The 26,559-nt window shown below is 42.6% G+C and overlaps 1 protein-coding gene across 1 annotated transcript; it reads left to right on the top strand.

The window, feature by feature from the left end:
* Positions 1-1,375: 1,375 nt before the first annotated feature.
* stox1 (storkhead box 1) lies at positions 1,376-26,115 on the top strand. The gene is made up of 4 exons (XM_044046522.1): positions 1,376-1,916; positions 20,794-20,946; positions 21,426-24,096; positions 25,407-26,115. The coding sequence occupies exons 1-4, from the start codon at positions 1,583-1,585 to the stop codon at positions 25,558-25,560; spliced, it is 3,312 nt and encodes a 1,103-aa protein (XP_043902457.1). The 5' UTR covers positions 1,376-1,582; the 3' UTR covers positions 25,561-26,115.
* Positions 26,116-26,559: the final 444 nt, after the last annotated feature.

Here is a 26,559-nt window from a genome sequence, read left to right as displayed (position 1 = left end):
ATGTACAGAGGAAGCGCAATATCCTGTTCCCACATGGGCTCTAATACTACACTGAGGCAGACTGGTCCCTGGCTTTAAAGGGCCCCTTAGTGCTCCAGAGACTAAAGCCACAGGCTTTCTGAATCTGTGATATACGAGGTGTCTGTCTGTCTGTCTGTCTGTCTGTCTGTCTGTCTGTCTGTACTTCTGACTCTGCTTGTTACAGCCTCAGTAAAAACTGGGCCTAATGGGAGGGAATGGTTCTCATTTCAGTGGCAAATATTTCCCCTGTGGCAGAGGCACATGTGCATTTTTCATGAATCAGCTTCTTCTTTCTTGTTTTCCTCACAACATTCGTGTTTACAATACAAATCAGTGACCTCAATCAACCAGGTCCTGCTATGATTGTAATCAATGAACACAGTTCTCTGTACGTACTATTATCAGTCAGTACGTTTACATGCACAGTTTAATCATGCTAAGGCCATAGTCTGACTAATACAGGCAATCGGACAACTTGCCAAATCCGAGTATACATGCGGAGGAGATAACTGGTTTATCGGCCGTGTGTGTATGTCTAACTCCACCTCTGTAGGTGGCGCTGTATCCCTGTAAACTAGTGCATATTGAATCAGTTTCCTGTTGACCTTTATGTCACATAAAGACAAACAGCAGACGACAAGATGGACAGTGAGTTGGATCGTGCTGTGGTTCTGTATGTTACATGTTAATCGTGATACAAATTAGATGGAGCAAGGCTCTTGTAGTTGCTGTGTTGTCCAAAGAAAGTCCCTGCTTCTGGGTCAAAAACCAGTGAGGAAATGTTGGAAACGCCAAGTCTGACTTCAGTCCGACTAAGCGTATACGGTTATGCGGTACGTATACGGTTTCTTCTCTGCAGAAGTTTCCACAAGAGGTGTTGTACAGCTCCGAGTGTCCACACATAAAAATAATGTGTTTCCCTCAGCGGAGTCTGACCGCTGGCAAGTACATGACGTCATTCGGAGAATCTCAACGCTGATTGGCCGTCGCGTCACTATGTGTCACTTGCGCTTAGCGTGTTGGCCATATCACGTGTGTGCATTGACTTTGTGTGTAAAGTTGTGGCGTGACAAATTTGCGTCCGGTGTGAACACAGCACAAGGATCACTACAAATAACAACATGAATGTGAATTATAGAGTAATTTGACCCCGGATTGACTGCTGATTAAACACATTCTAACTGATTAGAAAAACCTTTTAAAATGTTTTTTGGGGGGATATTGTAGACATGACATGACTGCACTCAGGTTCCTGCAGCAGATCCATGAGTCAGTGGGAGGTCTTCACGTCTACCTGTGTGTCCAAGCAGCAGCAGCAGCACATGAACCCTCCTCCTCTCTAGCACCGTCTCTGGTTTCCCTGGAAGCACACAGACACCAGTCGCAGTCTTTCCTGCGCCTCCGGTTCATTCACTCCACGATCCAGACACACTGTGTGGAGGAATGCGTGGCGAAACCCGGCGTTTATTTGGATTTCCTGCGGGCAGACTTGCCTTTTAACCAAGTGCTTTTGCATTACTGGAATGGTCGCAGCTGTCTGGGGCCGTTAAAGGCGTCTGAAATGTCTCACCACCAGCAGCGGGTCGTTCAACTCTCAGCCGCGTCATTAGCCGTGATCTTCGGCCCGGGCGAGGAGAGTTTGCGCGCCGGCGGCGAGAAACTCAACGCCAACACCGTGAGTGGTCAGGAGATCTTCGCGGACTTTAAAGCGCAAAACTCGCGCAGTTTCTGGAATAAGAGGCTCGTCAAGGCCATCGCGGAGGTGCACTTTCAAGGATGGATGGAAAATTTGGTGCTTTTCATTCAAGGGAACGCAAACAACCTGGAGGTGCTGAGAGAAGCGTGGATGCGCAGGGCTCTGAGGTCACCGAAGGGTTTCATCATCAAAGCTGTCGGTATGTAATATCAACACTGTATTGAACACATAATTATAACACTGACACAACTGTACACTTGCATGTAAAATCCAGAAATATCCAAATAAGTGATGGCACAGGAAACGCCACAATAATCACTGCAGTCATTCAAGTGTTTCCCTTTCAAAGCTGTTGAATCACACATTTGTTTACCTCAGTGAGAGAAAAGAAAAGTGTGAAAGCCATAAAGTTTGAACAACATGGGGCTGTGTGATTGAGACACCTCTCCTCCCACTGCTCCTCCTCTACAGTCTCAGTCTCCTGATCCAAACATTTTGGTTAAATCTGGTGCCAAAAGTTGTTTCACACACACCCAAGTGTTGCAGCATCTGTGGAGTCAATAGTGATTTGTTTTGTGTGTCTTTCTATCACAAACAACGAACAATTGTGAAATAAGAAAGCCAATATTGTCTCTTAATTTTGCATAAATCAGAGTGAAAACACCACAGTGATGGGGTTTCTTCACCGCTTCATCCAGTGAGCTGGTCTGAGAGATTATATTTCTCACGGCATACTCCTCCAAATTTAGTCTGAGAATAATCCCTGACCACTGCTTCCCTTAATTGTCGACACAGTGCTATGTTTTACAAAGCATGTTAACAAAGTTACGTGTCTTTTAATGACTTCAGATTGGTAACTCCTTCCCCTCGTTTTCCCCTGGATTAATTTCAAGGCAGCATGTACTGTAGCTGCACGCACACGGTGAATGGAAACCTTTATGCAGCCTCCTATATCATGAGCTCATGGGCTGTAAATGCTTGACAGCACCAGCTGCTGGACAAAATGACAACCTTGTGTGGCTGTTTAGACCTAATGACAGTATTCTTAGAGAGACAACAGGTCAGTCACATTTTTGTTCTTGCTTTAGAAGAAAGATACATAACTGTAGGTTGTCGCCAACGCCATATTTGGTTGTTGATTTTATGTTTTGTGTCACCAAATCATGCTATTATCACTTCACCTTGTCTGAGCGGATGCCGGTACCAAACAGTGTTCCAGACACAAGTTCTGGCACAGTGTTGCTCTTTGGTCCAGCTGCCTTTTTTTTTTTTATAGTCTTTCCGTTTCTTTTGTTCATTTGTTTACTTATTTGCATCCCCGCCAGCTGCCAATAAAACCTTTGTTTTGCACCACAGTCTGATGCGTGAACCCAGGTGAACCTGCTAAGATAGGACAATTAACACCATTCTCATTGCCAGCGGTCGCTCTGCCCTGTGGCGTGTGAATTTGTGCGTGAATGTGGACGTCACAAATGTGCCAAAGTCAGAGGAAAAAGAAAACAACATCACCACTGTGGAATTCAGTGACATTCAGTGCGTTTACATGCATGTTAAACGTCTGATTTTAGTCGGACTAAGACAATAATTAAGTTTTTGTCATGTAAACGTGTTAGTCCGGACTAACATACCTGGATAATGTGATTCATAGTCCGATTACTCCTGCATGTATTCACTTAGTTGGTCGGGAGTCGGACTGGGCGTTCCCCCCCAGTCTTTAACCTTGAAGCTCTCCCGGGTCACACGGTGGCGGCTGCGTCTTTCTATGGACAACACAGTGACCACAAGAGCTGTGCTCCAACTAATTTGTGTCATGATTAACATGAACAGCAGGTACGAAACATACAGAACCACAGCACGAGCCATCTCGCCGCTCGCTGTTTGTTTTTCTGTGACGTAAAGGTCAAAAGGAAACTGATTTAGTACTCACTAGCTTATAGAGAGATACAGCACCACCTACCGAGGCGGAGTCAGACGTACACGGCCCATAAATGGATTTTATTTATCCTCCGCATATATACTCGGTCTCGGCAAGTTGTCCGATTGCCTGTCTTAGTCAGACTATGACCTTAGCTTGATTAAACTGTGCATGTAAACGTACTGACTGATACTGTGGTTTTTAGTTTGAATCTTATACGTCAGTCCTTGTTTCAGTTCATCTTTAAATTAATTCTAATGAAGGAATAGAAAATATTGAGTGCTGTCCAGGCAGTTTGCTGTGTGTTGGCAGTCAGAAGATCAGTGTGTGGCATGACATTGCACTGGAAATGATGCAGGAATTAGCACCGCTGTTAAAAATTGAAAGGATGAAGATGAAGTTATTGGTGTGTTCTTCTAGATCTTTGGTCCCTGTCAGTTTTCCAGTTGCAAAACACACTCCCGTTATGAAACATCGAGACTTGTGATTTAAGTGGAGGTCCTTTTTGCAAACCAGCAGAGTCGCCCCCTGGTGACTAACTGTCAAATCAGAATTTTACCTCCATTTTTATACACAGTCTTTAGTTCCCTCCAATGCTGATTGGAGCCAAAGCTGATAAAGAGCCACATGCATTACAGAGTCAATTGACTCGGGTGTGAATGCTCTTTAAACGCCTTCCTCTCACCTGAAAAAATCCACTTAAACCTGGGTTTAATTTGACCAGTGGGAATGGGTTTTAAGGTCCACTCTTCCATGTTTCTGAAAGTGTTTTTGTGTCTAGATTCAGGCCCTTTGCCTTTGTCTACCTGCTGACTTCAGTCAGATATCAGTCAGTCAGCTCTGGCAGACTGAGCAGTGCACGGACAAGTAAAGAGAGGAATGTGAAGGGGAGGCAGAGACCACACACAGGGGAAGACCCGGGAGGGCGTGAAGCGACGCAGGAGGGGAGGGGAGGGAGAGTGTGGAGGCTGACACGCCATCCTGCTGTGAGATACATTCTGGTCCTAAGGTTAAATCAGGCACAGAATCGAGCAGCGTGTGCACCAGAGGTGATGCTGAGCTGTAGTTGGTATGCACAGTGTCAGCACAAAGGAACACACAGAAATGCATGAGCTCGCGTTTTAAGGCTGCAGCCTGTGTCTCTTAATGTTTGAGCTTCACACCTGCCACTTGTGAGCATGTTTGTGTGAGGACGCGCCGCCGCCGCCGCTGTCCTCTCCTCCTTTACAACTCCTTTGACTCACACTGCAGCAATTTGTATGGAAATCAGCAGTGGCAGGCCGTCAGAGTGTAGTTTACTGCCTCCTCCTCACAGAGAGTCGGTCAGCAGTGAATCAGTGTGACTGGCTGCCGACCACAGCCGCTTTTCTGTTACTTAGGATTAATGTCCCTCCGTTTCATGGCCAGTGAGGGACTGTGAAAGTCAGACTCTGTGACTCATATCAGGCAGGACTTAAAGGCCTTGACATTGTCCTGATATAAATACGTCAGCCGGAGAGAAGTTATGAGTTACAGTGAATTTCAAACGGCCCACCGTCCTCTCCCAGGTCAAAACAAGGCTGAGATGTGACTTTACTCAGATCCTTCTTCAGGGACAAGTTTTAGATGTTGAGTTAAAAGTCATGTGCCTTTTAAGTTAAAGCTGTAGTATGTAGCTTTTAAAATATAAATAAACGTCTGTTACACTCAAGCCGTTGTCACATGAGTTGCACACAGTGCAGATAAAGCCCACACAAGCCTCTGTGTTTCTCAGTATCGTGAGATCTCGTGTTGTGGACGCAGTTTACTTGCACAGTTTAATCGAGCTAAGGCTTTAGTCCGACTAAGACAAGCAACCAGACAACGTGCAGAGTCTGAGTATACATGCATGTGTGATTCTGCCTCTGTGTATCGGTTTGCTGTTGACCTTTAGGTCACAGAAAAACACCCCCGACCCCTAAGATGGGCGGTGAGACGGATCGTGCTATGATTCTGCATGTTTCATACCTGCTGTACAGTACATGTTTCTTCTTCAGTCCAAAAGTGAGTCTTCTCCATAGCTTTCACTCTTGTTTGTTCTTTTCTGGCAACAGTTTATACATCGCCTCCTTCTACTTCCGGGTCAAAGACCAGAGAGGTGCATGAACAGAACGCAGAAGTCCGACTCCAGTCCGACTAAGTGCATACATGTAGGAGTAATTGGACTATGATTATATATTATCCAGGTATGTTAGTCTGACTAAGACTAGCTCGATTTTAGTCAGGCTAACTTTTTTTTACATGACATTAAGAAAACCAAATTATTGTCTTAGTCTGACTGAAATCTGACTTTTAACATGCACGTAAACACACTGACTGACGTGAGTTCTCCTACTCAAAAAACTTGGTTGTTCGGCTTCATACAATAACAATAATCATTATTGTTTATTAACAAACGGGGAGGATTAACAAACCGTCCAGAGTAACAGAAACAGACATTTTGACATGTTTTAGCAGGACAAAGCACAGGTGTCGCTCATCACATTCACATAGTGACAGCAGACCATGCATGCGACCTCAACCGAGGAGGGAGCTAAATGGAATTCAGCCATCATTAATATGATTATTTACACCAGTGATTTTCCTGCTGTGACCTGTCAAAATGGCTGCTGCGCAAAGGGCCCCATTCTGCTGCTTGTCTGGTTATCTGTGCTAAAAGCCAGAGCGAAGACGGATATTTCTGTGGGCCACTCAGCCATCGCTGGGCCTCTTTAGAGGGAAGAATCTGTAGAATAGGAGGTACGTGGGCAGTGGGGAGGGTTGGGGATTGTAGTGGGGTTAAGAAGGCAGGGTGAGGAGTTAGTGTGTATGAAGAGAATTGGTTGTTATGCTTGTGGGAATGGGGCCCACTGGCACTGATACTGCGTTTGACTCTTTCCCTTAATCTCATTAATGTCTGCAGGGTGTTTATCATTCTTCCCTTTTTCATTCACAAATGATCTCGTCCTCCCTTTTGTGGCTTTTAACAGTTGTTTACAGAATAATATCACTGCAAAGTCATTCAGTTAATGATCCGTGTGAGTACAGTTGACGTCTCGCTTGCCAAGATTCCATCCTGACATTCACCGTGTTTACATATACACTGTAACATGAATACTGACTAATCACGGTTCATAGTGACCCCTCCAAAAACAATCAGAATATGGCATTTACATGAAAGAGTAAATGTAAGGGGGAAAAGACAAGGAAGTTATTAGTCAACAGTCAAGCCAGTGTCTCGCCCCTGTCACGTCAAATAAAATAATTTACAGTAAATAAGTCGTGTTTACTCCAGTTCTACTAAACAAATCCACTTATTATCTTTGATGTTTCACAAGCCTTTTTCTTTTTAGTTCTTTTTCCATTGTTTACAACCTTTATGTCACGCTAACTGTCCCCCGAACTTCCTTCATAACAGAGAGACAATCACCCAACTTCTTCCGATAACCCAAAGCCGCTGGTCAAAACCACCCATTTAATCCTGGGTGAAACAGTTGCTGTTGAAATGTGTTTATTCCACATTCGCTCCCGGGTCAAATACATGCTACTTTCTTCTCCATCGAATCCATTTTTGGCAGCGATCTTAGGGATGTTGTCTTGGGTTCAAAGATTCTGGGCATGCCCGGTCATAGATTTTGTCACTGGAAGAGTCACAAGCGCGACGTCCGTCACAGGAATCAAACTGACCACTGCTGAACTGTAGATCAGTTAGAAATACATAAAAACTCTGAAAACATGCGTTAATCTCCAACTCCAATTTAGCAAAGGAAATGTCTAAAATCTTAATATTTATCAGAGGAGTCTGGTGTATTTAGCGGCAGCGCTGATGAAAGCTGGCGACCGTGAGCCGACTCAAACCCTGTTCAGTTGTATTTTAGTTCAGTGACTGTGTCAGACAGAGTCTGTGCTCCGCTCATGCAGCAAGTACTGAACTAATCTTTTTAATGAACTGATTCTAATGATTCAGTACATCAAAAACAGCTGCTTTGCTTGTCAATAGTTGCTCATTGAGTCTGATACCAAACTAAAGTAAAGTAGAGCCAAGTAGTGCTAGAACTGTAGAAAGGAAAAGCGTCAAAATAGACACAGTTTTCCGAAATGTCAAATAATGCTCCTTCAAGCTGATTTTTACTGATTATAAAAAGTGAAATATCACTGGAGAACCACCGAGGCTGTGCTAACGAAACCAGAGACTTCGTAATGACTATAAGCTGGCTTTGCATTATTTACAGTCACCATTGTCCCTGCACCATGACGAGCACGGATCCACAACGTGAAACATTTATATGGAGTCAGCCGGTGGTGTAATGAGGTGTCCTGTGTCCTCCCCACTGTCAGCCGCTTTGAACAGCCCTTGCCCACTTTGAATGTGGACGTGAAAGAGTCTTCTGGACGGACGTCTTACTTTCTCCACTTACTGCGGTCATTGAAGGACATACTGTAGGTCTCCCTCTGTGTGTTTCTGGAGAATTCGTGTATGGCTATGCTGCACTTTTTGGGCCAAGTTTCCCTTTTTAATGGTATGTTGTATTTATCTCACCATACCATGAGGTGGTGAAGCATTCCTGAAATGCTTCATTTACTCTTGAGATCATTTCCTGAGCTCGCAGGCTCACCGAGCCTCATTTCTCTACTCTTTACTGTTTTACTTGAAAGTGTTGTATTTTCACACAAGGGGGTGTCTCCTTTCATGGGGGTATTTTGTCAGAGTCTCAAAGCGTTCCACTAATGGCCATAACTCTTCCAGATGTTAGCTTATTAACCATGACACCCCCTCGCCGGGTTTAAATGGCCCACCCTGTCCTAACTAAGCAGCACAGGTCAGAGGTCACAACCTTCCTGCTAACAAGCAACCTTTAGGTCATTTAGCTTCACAGGGTTTTTAGGAGGCAAAATGGGCAACACACATCAAGTCTCCAGGTGTTCTTCACCGGATTGTTCAGCTTCTGTTGGTGTTTACGTCAGTGGATATCTTCTTATGAAAACCAGTCATTATGATGGTAGTTGTTTAACATACAAGAGTTGTATGTTTTAGGTTAGTAGCTGTACTTCTGTTGGTGTGACAAAGGTATTTCAACACTCAATTTGCAGCATAGAATGTTTTATATCCTTTTTTCCAGCACAACCTATAGGCAATCTGATGAACCAACTATATAAACACACCTAAGCGAAATCTACAAATTCTTTTAAATCGGATTGAATTTGTGAAATTTGGAAATACGTCACAGTATTGTTTTTGGCTTGTTTTTGTGAACAAAAGTAGAATAAAAATGATCTATTTTGTGACTTTTGCGCCATTATCGCCACTCCCCCCCAAAATATGCAATTTAAATGAATCATAACTTTGACTCAACAGCACATAAGAAGACAAAACAAATGTATTTTGTAAAGCCTGAAGATAAGTTGTTGTGTATTATCTGTGCCGTGTGAGCACTAAGGGTTAAGCTATACTTGTTGCTTCAATCAAGCTCTAAAATAATAGTTTTAGGGCTTTTTGTGTGGTTGTATGAGGCACCAAACCCCATAGAGAAAATTAGTGTTTTTAGCTCACAGTGATACAGGAGTCACTGGTCTGCTGCTGCCTCATTTGGGAGGTTTGTGCTGTTTAGGTAAATCTGAACAATGGATTTCAGACACCGGCGTCAATTTTACAATCACGCATGATGTAAAATTGTGTGTGCAGCCCAAGATGTTTTTGCACAATATCTTATTTGTTAAATGTACTGTGCATCATTTATATTCCTCTTTATCACAAATATAATTTCCGCAATTTGCAATTTCTATTTTTTTAGCTGCTTTATTTGAGTTTTCCACATGCCTGTCTGTTGTCATGTATGCCTTGGTTACTAATAGCCTCGATAACATGTTTTTACTGAGGCGTTGTTAAAAGAACCCCCGTGAATCGTCAGTGTCTGTCTTTTATTGGGGCTTCTTGAAGACAGACTGATGGAGGGAAATATGTGGAAGCACATCTGTGCGAGGTCTGCTGCACTCAGCGTTTGAGCTGCTTTCAGACAACACTTGTTAAAATATAATAACTCTCCTGCTCCCTTGACAGACACAAATGGCATGACATTAAGCCGTTAGATAAAATATATGTTGGTGTTTTTTTATGCTGAAAAGTCTGTATTATGACAGTCGCTGGACTATTTTCTAAGAAAACATTATAGCAAATCTTCCTAAATAACAGTTGAATGGAGACATATTCTAGCACATGCAATGTTTTGCAAAGAGGTAAAACATTAAGTGTGATTTATGTGCAGATTTGTTGGACTTCTAAAGTGCCTGTCAAATTGCACTGTGCAACCGCGATCCTGCCAAGAATGTGTCTCTGTTTTTATGTTGAATGTCTCGCTATCTATATCCTGCGCTTGTAAAAGATGTTTTGTTGTATGGATCAGATAGTAGGGGAACCTTGAACTCCACACAGTGCCTACACATGTGTGAGAGACTGTGCGTGTGCTAGCATGCCTCTCAGCACATCATTTGTTCACCACATCCTTTCCCGTTCAGCAGGAAGCTCACCCCCGGTGCAAAACAGCCATGTCGGCCTCTTTATCGACCTAAATATTGGACTCACCCATAACAGTGGAATGGAGCGGTGCCAACAAGAACAATTTCCCCCTATATCCCCTCAGCTTATACACCCTGTTAGCAGCCTCTTGGGTTTCCCTCATGGGATTCGTCTTCATTCACTCTTTGGTTGGACAAGTGGGGTGACTTAGAAGTGAGGCTTTATTGCATTACATTTGGTATTAATATTACTCTTCTGTTTCCTGACAGGATGTTTTCTTTGCTTCGTTTAGCACTGACAAATGCAGCGGTATGCGAAAGTCAACCCTGAGATGACAAAGTGCCGTGTTATTGTGTTACAAGGGGGAAAGATACTTTCAAGGATCACGCCAGATGTCTTTGCCGACCGGCATTAAATAGCGATGGATCATAGGTACGAGATGAGGTCTTTGTTGAAAATACTTGCATAATAAACACAGATCTGTTGCGCCTTGAGCTCAATTAAAAGGAGGAAATGGGTTTCACCCGCCACCAATGACTATCATCACTCTTGATGAAGGAGTGTGAATCTGCTGGAAAACCTTTTTGTGTGGTGCCACTGGGGGAAAGTGGAGTGAAATACACACAAAACTGGCAAAAGCTCAGCGAGTGACACAGTGAAGCACGGTTTAGTTCAGTCATCAGTGGAGCAGTTCAGAAGCAGGTGTTGAAAAGTTAATTGCCACTATAAACAGGAAACAGAAAAGGGCCCAATATTGAACCTTGAGGTACACCTTCGGTTAGCCACAAAACTGTACTGAATACAAAATACCTTTCCCACTTTGATAAGAGTTCTTGTCGGACCAGAATGACGTCTGAACATGAGGAAATCATCAAGTGAAAGAACAGTTATTTGATAAACAGAGCAAAGTAGTGTTTTGTGTATTTTAAAGATGCACAGAAAAGACATAGAATGCAACTAACTTACCAGATGTTCTGTGGTTGCTCATTTCACATTCCTCACTGAGAAAGGATCTTTACAGGTGCCTTCATTTTGAATGTATACACCAGTCAGAATGGTCAGCAAAACATTTTAGACCAGGCTTTTGTTTTAGATGAATGCATGGATATTTTGTCTACCTCAATTGTAAAAGTAATTAGAAAGTGATTTATCATCATACGTCTATTCATACGTCCACTCTATTACATAAAGCAGAAAAAACGGTTTTCTTTCCCAAGTACTTAACATCATTACTGAGCATTTCAACCATAATTCTCTATTTAGAGTGATTCCAGGATCCCACTGGAAAATGTTATTTGTATTCCTTTGAAAGTAAATAAATCCAATCAACTGAAAATTAAATATTTTTCATGGCCCTCAGCGTGCTTTGGAAAGTCTGAAAATCTGACACATCATGAAGTCATGAAGTGTTATTTATACAGAGGGCTAAATTTCAGGATAGCTCAGTCTCTGGAAATGATTTTAAACATTTTGTTTTCAGTGTTTCAGCACTAATCTCTGGAGTATCCCTTTAACTAAACATTTTCTAATGAGATTAAAAGTTGGGTTTAGGCTTAAACACACTGTCCGGGGCTGGAGTCAGCCGCTGCAGAGATGTGAGGAGGAGGAGGAGGAGGAGGAGGACGAGAAGGACTTGGATATTGGTTGCAGTGATTCTAATGGCAATGGCAAAAGCATGAGAGTGTGGCTTTTTAAGAACAAAGGAAAGGCACTGTGGTCCGGGTTTAAAAGGCCCGGGACACACCAGACGTCTGGCAGAAAAGGCACTTGCAGACTGCAGGGTAATGTTCATGTGCATGAAAGAAGACGAGAACCAGATATGCCGGGGTGTGGCCCGTCAGGTCTGCTGAGGTATGAAGTAAAAAAAGATGGTGTGTGGAAACGCAGTGCTTTAAATCCTGTCTCCTGGCGCTACCATGTACTGGTATCACGTTGCACATTGCACTATGGGCTGTGCTCTAAAACACAACCTCGTGTACCTTCACATTGTTACCCGGCTCCTGTTAAACACCTGGTCAGGTGTACTTCCCGTTCCACAGGAACATAATAACAGGATTTTTGCACAGCAGTTCAGCACCGGGTCATTTTTTGATTAGTGAACGTCTGATGCCACAACAAACAGCCTGTGATGGATTGCTGTTGAAATAGTTCTTAGTTTGAATCAGATGGTAAAGGCATTATTTCATGGTACTGCAGCTGGGGGGGATTTGCAGCCAGCATCTGTGGTAACCAACTATGTGAGCTGATGTTTTAAGCTTTTTAAATGTCAAATTAAGAGGCTTAGTCACAGCCTGTTTATACTTTCTGACCAACTTATGTTAAATGTCAAAGGAGTTGGTTTGGCAAGCGAGTCTCGGGGCCATAGCTGGATTGTAGATATTCTTACTACACTTCTGCCGCTCTTTCTTCTTTGTCTTTGTATTAGATGTGGTGTTTCACTGCCACAGTGAGGGTTTCTATGGTGATGCTCGTCAACACAAAGCCTGCCTGTGTGTGTGTGTTTCTCTTTACTGCTTCAAGTTTTTAGTCATGGTGTCTTGATTTTTTTCTCTCTCTTGTCTGTTCATCTGCTGATAAATACTACATCAGAGGGAATAATAGCAAAGCTTTTCCAGATTTTAATTGTTTCAATTAACTGTGCTATGTTACGCTACCAAATAACACGTTTTTCTTAAACACTGATTACAATGAGGGCACAGTCCAAACTCTACCCTATTCCTTCTTCCACTATAATGCTTCACTTAATATTTAAACACAAGCTCTCAGACACACTTAACCACCTGTTTAAATATTTACCCAATTCTTTCAAGTCTGGGCACAATTATTATTATTGTGAATCAGTCAATAAAGCCGTAAAATTCTATTGCCCATTGATGCATTTCTCTAAGATCCATTAACCCTTTAACACCTAAGCCTCAAAATGTCCACCTGGACCTTTTTATTATTATTTTAACCATAAAAGGGCCAGAAAATGTCCTGTGAGTAAATGTTTTTGCCCCATTTTCCAGAATAACTTATTTATTTACAATTTACTGCATGCTAAAATAGTGTATTAACAAATTAAAATGAAGAAAAACATTTTTATTGAGGAAAAAAACACTGCCGTTGTACATGAAAACCAGATTTTGGGTGTTGAATTTGAAATAAACCTGTTTAGAATAACATTTGTTTGAGCCTTTGTTTCAATGTCCAAAACGAGGCCAAAAAATGGAAACTTATGCACTAGCGTTTTTCCAACTCTCTCCTCTGACTGATTTGCTGTCTTCCTGCAACTGTGCGAGCGAAATTACCGGAATAACCATCCGTTGAATTTGACGCGTTATTACGGTGATGCGAAGTGCGCTTGTACAAAATGTGTCATCTGCGACACGCTCTGTAAAAGATCCTTTATTGATCCCCATTGGTGAATTTTGTGCTTTACAGTATCCCAAGTGTGGCATAAAAACCAGGGGGGGGACATTTTTAACTCATAATACACTAGAATACATTCAACAATAGCTGTATTTCTTGTGGAAGGACAGAAAAGGGCAGTGTTGTGGCAGACTGAGCGAGGTTTGGTGGTGAGGACATTGGGGCATGTGATCGCTCTCTGAAGGGATCTTTTCACTCACTTTATTGGGCCGTTTAACTGCAGACGCCCACAACAGTGTGTTCTCCACGAGTGAAAGACACAAACTCGTAAAAAGCACTTACACTCACATCAGAAGAGGAGGGCGGCGTCATGGAGGCCCGCTGGACCCAAAAACACTCAAAGCAAATGGGACGTGATCATGGGACCAGGACGGAGTCATGACATGAATTAAAGCAGGCGTCTCTTCCTGTTTAGTGAAGTCCGACTGCATGAATGTTTGACATTGTCTCCGCCGAATTTAGGTCTTTCGCGTGCGGCCTGCAGATCCGCTGGAGCGTGTCCTTCACAAGGTCTCCCATCGATGGGAGACGGGGAGTGATTGTGCAGTTTGGGCAGGCTTCAAGTTCGTGTTGAATGCAGTGCAGTGTGTCCTTAATGAGAGAGAGAGAGAAGATTAGTCTGTTTGCCCACTGGAGCCTTAAAGATTAGATGATAGCAGGGTGAGATAAGATGGTGTGTGTTTGTGAGAGGCCATGGAAATGGTGAACAAGCCTGCTGTTACAGTGGCGGTGACTCCCTCATGACCAGGCATGGCTATAATAAACACAACATTACCACCAATGTTTCATTTTACACTCTACAGTTCTTCAGTTTATCGGTTTTCAAGTTGGCAAAAGCTGCAACTGATAATAGAACAGAGCTTTACTTACAAAAATATCAAGCACAGAATTACAAATGTGAGTGCAGCAGTTAGTTCGGGTTTACGGAGGTGTGGTTGTATCGCACTGCCTGCATGACTCTTACTAAAAAAAATGCCTGGCTGCCTGCAGGGACACAGATAACTGATTTGAAACTGATTTGAAACTGGAAACATATGTTTTGTTAACCGTACCAAATTCCATAGAGAAAATCATCGATTTTAACTTGTGGGGACACAGGAGTGTTGGTCTACTGCTGCTTCATTTGGTAGGTTTGTGTCACTTTGCTGAATTCAAACAAAAGTTTTCAAACATAGAAGTGACAAATGAGGCGGTTGTGGATTAACAACTCTTGCGTGCAGTGATGTGAAATCACAGATTTTCTCTACAGACTTTGGTGCGGGAGATTGAGCAGCGTACACACTTAAGTTTCCAGTTGAAAAAGCCAGTCTATCGGTGAGATAAAGCAGGAAACATATTCTTGAGATATCTTAGATTTAAGTATGCTTGCTTTTCAATGCAAAGCTTTATACGTCTTTGTTGTGTATTTTTAACTCTGTGATTAACGGTTACTTTCAGTCTGAGATGCCAAAGATACTCGATGCTCCATCTGTCTGATGAAGAGATCACGGAATGATGCTGGAGTTTGTGTGCTCCTCCAGAACTTCATTAACTTTATCGTTTCAACCATCAGTTGGCTGCGCTCATGATTGGGAGGATTTCCCTGCTTCCTGTTCAGAAAGGAGAATTTCATGAAATAGTATGTCCGCGTTTTCGTCCAAGAAACTGGAGGTAATGCAATCACGTAAAAAGAAAGAAAAAAAAAAGCGACTCATGCGGCTCCGAGGCCAGCGAACAACGCAGCCATGTGAATACATGTGGCATTGATCAGTGTCAGCAGACAGAAGGGTCTCGGTGGGGAGAGACGATCGAGTCTCTGTCAATCATCTCCACAATCTGAGCAGTCTGCTTCAGCATTTTTTATTTTCCAGCCCCAGGCAGCAGTTTATTCTGACATGGAAAGTGTATGTATGGGGGGAAATACACATTCAGAGCTGAGAAAATGTGGGTTTTGTCACTTTCATTTTAGTGGTGAACATTATTAAAGTATGATTTTAGACTTGTAAATAGGTTACAATGATCTCATTCAATCCATGTCGTCCTATGAGTTATACATTTTGGCAGTTCACGTTGAGAAACTCTGTAAAATAATTTTTGCCTAAACTGCTTTGCTCTCTGCGTAATTATATGTGACAATGTGTCAAAAATCCTGACTCCAACAGTTTTATTTTTGTTAAAAATTCGAAAGAAATACTCGAAACAATATGTGTGCCAAGCTCCAAAGTAAAACGGCTGGATCCATACACTACTCATTTATCTACATTGTCACCTCCATAGCTGGTCAACTGCATCAAATTTGATTTCACAGGGGCAGATTGTAGCAAGATCATAACTAAAGTCTTCAAAAATGCTGCTATCCTAGTTTTTAAAGCTCTTTTTTTTAACTGGTCAGAAAAGAAAAAAGGAAAAAAACACTCGCTAACATCTGGCTTTTGTCAGCAATGGAGAAAAAACAGACAGAGGAACCTCTACTGGCGATGGAAAATTAGTCAATCGCTAATTTTAGTTGGTTTAAGTTAAAAAATACCTGCTTATTTTGTTGCAAATGCAGTTTATTGTGTAGCAGGCGGTCTGTTATAGACAGAGTGGTCATGTCTTTTAGTAGAGGAGACATGAACTGTTTTCACAGACTTCTGCAGGGTCGTGGTAGCAGGTAAAACCTTTGCTGGTGAAGAGACAAAAGCCGGACAGTTCAGGTCTTCACAGTTATGGTCTGGAACGTTTAACTCTGCTCTGGTCTGCATTTCCATTGTGGATTGTTGTCGCCATGATTGCGATGTAAATGGCATGATGTCACAGTGTAGCGCGCCAATAGATTAACGGTAAACAAAGGGAACAATTGTGTTTCCATCAGTCCGTTTTAATGCACGTTTTTGATTTGAAATAAACCTGAATGGAAACACGGAAAATTCCAAGTCGTCTTGAAATATCGCAATAGAGATGTTGACGCTTGAGGGCGGTGGAAAAGTTGGCGAATCGATAAGCAGTGGATGGAAACAAGGATATAAGGAATTTGTGATGCATTTTAAAGGAAACGTAGCTAATGGAGGATTAAGGACAAATAAGTAAACTGCAGTGTGTTAAGTTCCACCCTTTAGGTCAGGGGCCTCAAACTCAAAATGACTTGTGGGGCCAGTGAACTTCTAGTCTGGTCAGGAGGGGGCCGGTCAAATGAAAAAAAGCCCAAAGGTTTGGGAAAAACAAACTGTTTAGTGATTAGAACTTAACATTCTATCTTGATAATCCACCATAATGTTGCAATTAGAAATATTTAGAATGATATTGCACACCATTTCAAAGTAAAAGTGTTTGTTTTGAGATATAGTTCACTGTTCACAACAACAAAAAACACATGCCAAACAAAAATAAAGTAGAATCAAAGCATTAAATCAGAATAACCTGTTGGCAATTGCAATTAAAACACTAGACATGCTTATAGAAATGTATATAATTAAATAATGTAATAAGCATTATATATTATTATTATCATTGTTATTATAAATAATAATAAGTTTTCATTAGTGCCACAGGACATAGACTGACGGGGAGTATGAGACCCCTGCTTTAGGTGCTAGACCACGTTGCCAGGTACCCAAACAGAAAGTTGCTAAAAAGTGGGATGTTATGGATCGATTATGTCGGTCCACTTCATAACTTTAACAATTTTTTTTCTCCTCCTTACTCGCCCTGCCACAATTCCCGTCTCTTGTTTGATTCTCAAGCGTGTTCGTTTCCCTCCCTCTTCCTTGTGGCACAGGGTTCGGTTGCCATGGTTCTCAGCCGGGTATTCATGCTGTGTAAGACAAAGGGTGTAATGTCGGCGGCCCCGGTCTTAGATTACAGGAGCACAGAAGTCCGTTCCCCCTGGAGAGAAGATGGTTTAAAGGAGTGAACCTCCCCGATGGTCACGCCTGCTTATGTTAGACTCCGTAAACACTAATCCTCCGCTTGTCCTGTTTGTCCTTCATTTACATCAACATTTTCCCACAAATAAGGTGTTTTTCTGTGTTCTGCTGTATTTATTGGTCCAATCTAACTGCAATTTAAACTATTTCTGTTTCTCCCTTAAGAGTTCAGATCCTGTTAGCAGGTGTCCAACAGGAAATCCTGCTCTGCACCAGGACATGGTCCGAGGAGATAATTGTCAGTTAACCAAAACCACCTTTGTGTGGTTTTTAAAAGATTTTAAGGAGGATCTGTTGGTGCCACTGGTGTGTTTAATCCCCAGTGTATCATTTGCCTTCTGCTCCTGACCATGCCATATCCTCGCTGACCTTTTGACTGTTGACAATGGCTGTGCGTGGTTGCTATGTGGACGGCCTGTTGTTCCCATAGGAAGTGGACAACAATGGGGAGCAAAGTCTGCAGCACTAATTCACTGCCCAGGGAGACAGCTATTAAGATGTTCATTCTCAGGTTTAGTCCGATTTTTTTTTCTCTTTTTACAATCCCTCTGTGCATCGTGTAGGATCAGGTTTATGAAGAAAGACCCCTGTCTGTGAGACTTATGGGATTCCAGTGAGCTCACTGCGCTGATAATAGCTTTTTACAGACTTTGCTGGATATATTCCTGACTGAGATCAAAGCCTTTTCAATTGAACTGAACACAAATAACGACCAGTTTGATTCATAGATTTTTATTAACTGAGTTATATTCAGTGTTCCCAGGTCATCCATGCAGTTGGCTTCTTCTTGTCATTTTTATTTAGATAAAAGCTGTTTTGGCCAGGTTGTGGTAATTTGAGGTCGTTTTTGTGCCATGTATGCCGTCTCCAACACAATTTTGTACTATTTCCAATATATTGGCCTTTCTACTTCAATTATGAATTGACTTTTTAAACATTTCAGATAATTCTATTTATTACAACTTGATTTAACCATTGTACTTTATATTCAAATTGTCCTTTTCTTGTTCTAGTTGGAGATGAGATGCTTTTGAATGTGTTCATCCATTCTAGGTCTACAACGATTATTTGATTAATCGATTATTAATCGATTACTAAATGAATCATCAACTATTTTGGAAATCGATGAATCAGTTTGAGTGTTTTTTTTTCAATGATTAAAACGAGTTTTCTAATTTTTCGTCTTCTTAAATGGGAATATTTTAAAATAAGACATTCAAGTTTATCAACATTTCCATGTTTAGGAAACACAGATCAACATTTTTCAACATTTTCTGGCATTTTACAGACCAAACAAGTGCTCGATTAATCGAGAAAATAATCGGCAGATTAATCAATTATGAAAATGATCATTAGTTGCAGCCCTAATCCATTCATATACATGAATACATCGAGTTAGTTGTACAATTGCTCTTTTTATGGTGATATAGGGGCAGCTCAGAGTCTGGCTATTTTCAGTCAAATCTGGCAACACTGTCAGCCAAACAAAAACAAACCATAGACTTGCCTGGATCTATCAGTATGGCACACGTGTGTGTGCGTGTGTGTGTGCGTGTCTGCGTGCGTGTGTGTTCTGTCATGCTTCACCACGGCACATATTTGATTAGTTGTTTATTTTCCCTGTCTCTGGCATAAGTGGTTCAAGTGTGAGGGTTATAAATATTTAGTTTACGTCAAGTGAGAGCTCAGCGGGGTTTTTCGCCGAATGCCCAGGGGATGATGGGAGAATCGCTCACAGTCACTCATTTCACACACAAGCTCGACACAAAGTCCTGTCAACACAAATGGAGTGGTGAAATCGCATGGGGACAATGTGGCTGTCGATAACAACAACAAGCCGCACTGCTCCAACTGGCTGTAAAACACGATTTTAATTAAACACACATGGCGTTTTTAAGAATCAGATAGTGTAGTTGGTAAAATACAGCAGATACAGGTTACCTGAGATATTGTCACTGTAATGTACCTGACATTAATGCAGTTGTGTTGCTGATTAACTAAAACCAATTTTCCAGTCCTGTGGGTAAGGTCGTGTTTATGCCCTTGTGTTGGCGTTTCGTATGAGAGGGAGTTAGTGTTAACTCAGCCCAGATGCTAATCATTTATCAGCATGGGGATCTGGTGTTGTTTAGGTGCTTTCACACTCTTCATTAATAAACATCGCTGTGTTTTTGTCTATGGGAGCATTTTTGTTGGAAAATATGTCAACACATGTGCACATATTTAAGTAATAATTACGTTTCAGTAACGATGTATGCAACTGTTTTTTTTTTTAATTTAAAACTTTTGCTACTGTAGTGATGTATAGCGAGAATACCTCCAAACCCCCAATTAACTATAATCCTAACCTCAACATAAACATTTGACCTCCACCAAAACCCATTTACAGGCCAAAACCATGGTGGTTTATAAACCGTTGCACAAATAATGACTGAACCTGGCTCGATCACCCTTTTACCAGGAACTCAGGTGATAGATAACGCTATGATTTGATCATTGCTTTCGAAACAAGACGTCTCAGATGTTACTCATTTCTGACAAACCACTCTGTCAAAGTCCATCTTCAGTGTTCTGGCATATGAGCAGGGTATGGGAGGGTCTTTATGGCAGCACTACTATCAAACTAATCCCACTTTCCCCACTATTGGCTTTGCACAAAGACTATTTTCCTGTCGAAGCTTAAGCTCTTCATGTTGCTTCACTTATTATTTCTTTTTTCATATGTGGAACTGTCGGGATTGTTTTTGATACAGAAATGAAATGTTCCTCAAATGTCTGGTTAAAAGCAGTTTGGTTTTATGATACAAAAGCCATGTGGTCTCCTGCTGAGGAATATCGTCGTCCTGTGCAGATTGTGTGGATTGTGTGCTAGATGGACATAGGAATGACTTTCACACACTTTCCTTTCTTTTACAAAGATAAATGTTTCAAAGACTGTGAGTGTTTTTTTCCCCTTACTTTCGCTCTCTTTGGTAGTATGTTTGTTTAAGGGTACCTCCTAGACATGTGGGGCAGTACGATATGGGGGCAGGATATTTGATCTGCCCAGCAGGCAGATCTGTGGTCACTTGTGGGGGTAATGGAATTCTGTGGTCTGTCCCAGTAGTGATGGAATTTCAAAAGCAGTCAGGCATGGTTCGTATAACTCACATAAATAGACCACCTCGGTCATGATTTAGAAGGTGGTAAGCAGAGGAATGTCAACTTCAGTCGTTTGACTTGTTTTCATTGGCGGGCAGCACATGTCAGAGTGAGAGTGAGAGTGAGGGGGAGACCTCTCTAACCCAGGTGTGTTTGTGTGAACTACTGCAGAACCCACCTGTTTCACCCCATAATCTGCCGCTGTGTGTTTCAGGTGACCTGTCCCCAGTGCAGATGTCGCCTGTACCCCAGTCGCAGTTCATTCCTTTGGCTGAAGTGCTGTGCTCGGTCATCTCGGATATGAACTCCTCCCAAATCGTCGTCAACCAGGAAGCGCTCATCAATTACATGAGCAAAGCCCATCCAGGTAATGCATAAAATGTTCCTTTTTGCTTATTCGCGTTCTGGCAGCGTTTTAGATTGGAAATGTCTTCATGTTACCTCAGCAGAAAGAGTAGAAATGGGGGAAACAACCAATTGGTTCCGTTCAAAATTTGTTAATCTACACTTCTATAACGTACTTCGTATCTCATCCGTACCAAAAAACTAACATCGAACAGTTTGCTGTGAAGGTTTTCGGTCATTACTAATCACTAATTTTAGTCATAACTTTCAACCATGATGCATTGTTTAAATTACTCATCTTAGACTTATTGGAGCTTATTGGATTGTCTTCCCTTTGGAACCAAACCAGGCTAGTTATTTCCCTATTTTGAGTCTTTATGTTGAGTTAAATGGCTGCTCAATGGCTGTACATTTATGTGAGTGACGACATAAGAGACATTGTCAGACTAAATGATATTATTATTACGTTCTTAATATGTATCTCTCTCTCTTTTTTCTCAGGAATAACCATCCCCACTCAGGACATCCTCTATAACGCTCTAGGCACTCTTATCAAAGAGCGCAAGATTTACCATACAGGCGAGGGCTACTTCATCGTAACCCCTCAAACCTATTTCATCACCAACAACGTCGTCCGTGAGAAGAACTGGTGGACCTCTGGTTCGGTGGATGAACCCCCTTCTCCTCCTCCCGTCACGTACCTACTGAGTAATGATGCCTGTGATGAGAACGCTCAATCGCTTCCAGAGGCTCACTGCAAGTCCTGCAGCTGCTTTAGTCCTCTTCAACGATCGAGTAATGTCACCTCCACTACTGCAACTGCCACCATCCCTACCTCCACTGTCCCAGACCAGCATTCTGTCTCAGTTTCCATAAGCGAATGCACGGGTAAAAGCCTAAAGTGGCCCCGACCGTTAGATCACAAGCCCACAGTGCAGCATCAATCCACCTCCACAGCAGTGGACTGTCAGGCAAGTGAGATCAGCAAGAATACAGCTTCTACTAACGTCACTGGACGCAAGGAAAAGGACAACAAAACAGGGAGGAAGTTTGGTCTTAGTTTGTTCAGGAGGAATGGAGGGAAAAAGGAGAAGCCAAAGAAAGAGTATGCGTCATTTTCAGGCCAGTTTCCTCCAGAGGAGTGGCCAGTGAGAGACGAGGAGGACCTGAACAACTTACCTCGTGACCTTGAGCACGCCATCATCAAACGCATCAACCCTGAACTGACTGTTGACAATTTGACACGCCACACGGTGCTAATGAAGAAGCTGGAGGAGAGAAGAGAGAGGGGGATAGACCGAGTAATGGAGAGGGGTCTTGATAAAGATGACAAGGGGGTGGATAAGGGGATGTCTACTGAGATCCTAGCGTTCTCAAAACCCAGGCATCATCACTCCTCTAGGGCAGGAAAAAGATCTGCTCTGAAGCCCTCTCGCAGCAAGAGGAGGGCCCAGTCGTCCAGGGAGAAACAAAGGGAAAAGGAGAAAGAGAGGGTCAAAAGTAAGGCTCCCATGTGTGCGGACAACTATGCAGAGGGTGAAGATTTGATCCCGACAAGGCTCAGAGTGGAACTCCTTGTTGATGAACCAGATCAAGTGGAAGAAGGTGGGGCTGTGGAGGGAAAATCTCTTTATAAGAAACGCATTGAAAACCCTTTCCAGACTCAGCCAATTAAAGACCCAGCTGATGCCGTGACCCCCGTCTCCATCAACAGAGAGCAGAGAAGGCGAGAGGTGAAGGAGGGCATGGCTTCAGGGCCGAGCAGGAAAGAACGAGCAAATCACCGCTCAAAATCATGGGACCCGCATCGGGCCAAAGCGAATACCACAGATGGAGAGCAGGCGGGGAAATCCCCTACATCTGATAACAGGTACGACTATGAGCATGAGAAAGACTTAGCTGCTGATCATTTGCTCCAAGCAGACACGAAGCTCAACAGAGAACTCCCCTTGGATTACAGTTCATCCTACCCAAAGAGCGGTACTCTCCGGATAGATGATAAAGTCCGACATCAGAGGGAGGGGAATGGCAAGAAAAGTTGGGACAGAGAAGGCAGAAATGCACCTTTTCAGGAGGTAGAGTACAACAATGTACCAGATCACAGCCAAACCATAGATGATGGCCCTGCTCGGGCCGCACAATACTCCAATACTAATGCAATTCTCCCTACGCTTCCCAGTGAGCCTGTGGTTAACCACTCATACGACACAACTTTGCCCTGGGCCAAGCCCTCTTTGCAACGGAAACACTCCCTCAGACCCTCCAACCCACAAAGGGATGATATACAGAGACCCGATGAGCTCTTTTCACATCCCTGTGATACTAGAGCCACCCAGGAACAACAGGAGATTAGACCCGTCACTGTCAATAATAAAGCCCAAGGGGCCCTGAGCCAGGGAGAAAGGCCGGAGCTGATTACTGACAGAACTCCCTCAATAACAGACACTGATGGGTTAATAGAAGACGACTACAGACTCTATCAGAGAGCAGACGAGCAGGAGGACGCGTGCAGCTCGTTGTGTCTGAACGAGGAGGAGATCTGTGATGCTACAAATGTGTACAGAGCAAGTGGAGCGGACTACCATAGCCACCAGCTGGTTTACCATAACCGTGAGTCTGATTTGCAATATCAGGGAAGCCACAGTCACTTTTACAATTCCAGCTTTAACCAACCTCAAGATTCAGGGGACAGCAATTTTAAAGATCTGATTCCCCCTTCAACTTTAATTTCCCTCAACCCTACTAGACCTGGGGAGACCAGCTGGAGGCTCCATCAGAGCTCCAGGTCATCAGGGGCCCGGACTGAATCCAGCCCCAGGCAATGCACATCAGTCCAAGGAGAAAGAACCAGTGAGATCAACCTGGATTTGGATTGCCCAGAACCGTCTGAAGTTGCAGACAGTAGTATCTTTGACTACTGCCAGACGAGTGAGATAGAGTCGGACACAGAGACTGTCCGTAAGTCGGCCGATGAGGGTGACGGTGAATCTGCTCACTGGGCGGCAGAGGTGGAGGACGTGCAGGAGGATGACTTTGATGAGCAGGCTCTTCCTAAGACTCGCCAAGCTGTTCTGGGAAACCCCAGTGGAGCCAGAAGGCCAGAGATTGGAGAAGCAGTGGAAATGGGAGAAAACCAGAGCATCACGGGAGACAGTGGTATAGATTCTCCTCGGTGAGTGCATCTCTTTATAGTTGCTCGTATTAGCTGTTATAAGATACTGTAATATTTCATTCTAACTTAGTGGTGTCTTGTTACAGCCATTGAAAGCAGTGAAAGTGTAGACAGCTCCTGCCGTCTGATGAAAAGATTTCATGTAGGGGAAAAAAAAGTTCAGGTTTTCTGAAGTGTTGTTATATGAGGTAATGACACATTATCAACACTGACTTTGTGCAGGGTGCCACCCATTTCCATGAGCCAGCCTGGGACCGGGACGCCCTCACAGCAGATTGTTTTTTCAAATCTACTCCATTTTAAGTCCATTTAAAGCGACTTGGTCTGAAATCATCTACTTCTGCCTTTTCTGAACAGAAACTGACTGACGTGTGTAAACCGCTCTCTGCACCACAGTCCATTAACACAATCTTTGATTTTAACTTCAGGACACACAGGAGTTGTTAATCCAAAGCTTTGTTCAGATTTACCTACAGTAAGTAAGCTGAGGACCAACAGTGCCCGTGTCCCCACAAGCTAAAAACGCTGATATTCTCTGTGGAATTTGGTGTGGCAGAGCGATTTATTTACAAACTTCCATTTGGCCGTCTAATGATGAGATAAAGAGGCAAACGCATTGCAGGCTTGTAGACAGGTGTTGATTTTATTCAGTGAGCCTTTTGTTACGTGGTACAAATCTGTTTTTCATTCTGTCCCTGCTGACGGATGTCAGTGGTCCAGACTTGTTTATGCAAATTGCATAAACTGAAGTCTGTGTTAATAATGTGTTTATACCTCAAACAACCAGACTCCAAATTGAGCTATCCCTTTAATTCCTTAGCCCAGATGCACATTCTTTTTACTTACTGGTTTTCACGCCTTTGGCTCACTTCTCGAGCTGAGCTCACTCCTGACTTCTCCCCCATCCTGGAGCAGCTTTAGAATCTGTTAAAATAAACAGAATATTGAGGTTAGTTAACCTGTAGGTTACATGTCTGTGGTTTACCTTACTCACAGTTCATGCTTTTTTTCCCTTTTAAAGTAAATTGCAATAAAGCTGAACAAACACCTTGTGGCCAATTATAGCGTCCAGTATTTGGACATCAGGGAGTAATTTATATAATTGTGTGTAATTGCTGCGCAGCACTTGAATTCTTGTGTCATTATCAAAGAGGAAGAAAAGACTTATATTATGGTATTGAACTTGTGGTGCACCCCGATATGTCGGCGGACAGATGGGAGTGCATGAACACGTCACCATGTTCAAATGGCATACTAACAGAAAAAGTCAAATTAATGCCCTGCAAATTTTTGTGCCTCCCCCCCAACAGGACCCGGGTCAGTCTGGCCTCAAGCAACACAGTCATTCTGGAGGGTCTGAAGAGAAGAGGCTTTTTACAGAACCTGGAGAAACTGCATTCAAAGAGCAGCACCATTCGACCACAGAGCTCACTGCTGCAGCTCACTCCTGTCATGAACGTATAGCAGGAGGTGAAGCTTTGCGTTGGGGAGCCGACACATCTCTTCATGCAGTTTAGTGTGAAAAAGGACAAAACCACGTGCTTGAATCTTCACTTATATGCAGTACAAACATGAAATAAGAAGGGTGCATACATTGTGGCCTACCTCCACCTTACGTGGCTCTGTGTACAGATGTACAGTATATGTATATTTCCATTGTAAATACATTTTAAGTCAGTATACAAATGCTTTATCTATTCATGCATTACCTTGCATGCTGTTTAAAATGAGTGGTGTATCAGCAGGATTTCTGTGATGTAAAGGACATTTTCTCTTTATATACTGTGTGTCTCATTGATTAAAATGGTCACATAACTTGTAGTATTTACCAGAGAATTGTGTATTAACCAATGTGTCTTTCTGGTCAGTGCTGCTATTGAAGCAGAATGAAATATTGATGTTCCAAGATACATTTGTATACTTCCAATCCAACTGTAGGATTCGCCTTTGTAATTGTTCTGGAGGATATCCCTCAATACAACAAATGGATTTTATTAAAAGAAATATGTATAAAGCTTATCCGCTTCTGTAATTGTGTCTATGCCTTTTTAATGGATACTTGTTTTTATTTATTTTTATTTGCCTGGGCTGTGTGTGTCCCCTGCGCCGAGAACCAGCCTGAAATCTACAATACCGTAAGAATACGTTTGTTTTTGCTTCATCTTGCTGTTATACGGCCATTTCAGCTGAAAACCAAGTTTGTAAACTGCTCGTCCTTCTGCTTGGTCTACTGCTGCCTTGTTTGTGTTTTGGGTGCGGGAAGGAGCAGTGGATTAATAACTCATGTGTCGTGATGTAAAATTACTGGTTACGTTAAGCAAAACAAACTTCAGTTTCTAGTCAAATGGCTCTGTGAGATCAAGCAACAAAGATACTCGTAAGATATGATAAACTTGATCAGGTGGTGTATTAGATTAGCCCTTCGATTAGTGGCTAACATCTGTTTTTCCTTGTGCCCCCACT

The sequence above is a fragment of the Solea senegalensis genome, linkage group LG15, assembly GCF_019176455.1.
Source record: "Solea senegalensis isolate Sse05_10M linkage group LG15, IFAPA_SoseM_1, whole genome shotgun sequence".
NCBI classification, from domain to species: Eukaryota; Metazoa; Chordata; class Actinopteri; order Pleuronectiformes; family Soleidae; genus Solea; species Solea senegalensis.
Note: the sequence above shows the minus strand (reverse complement) of the source record. Positions and strands in the feature narration are given on the sequence as shown.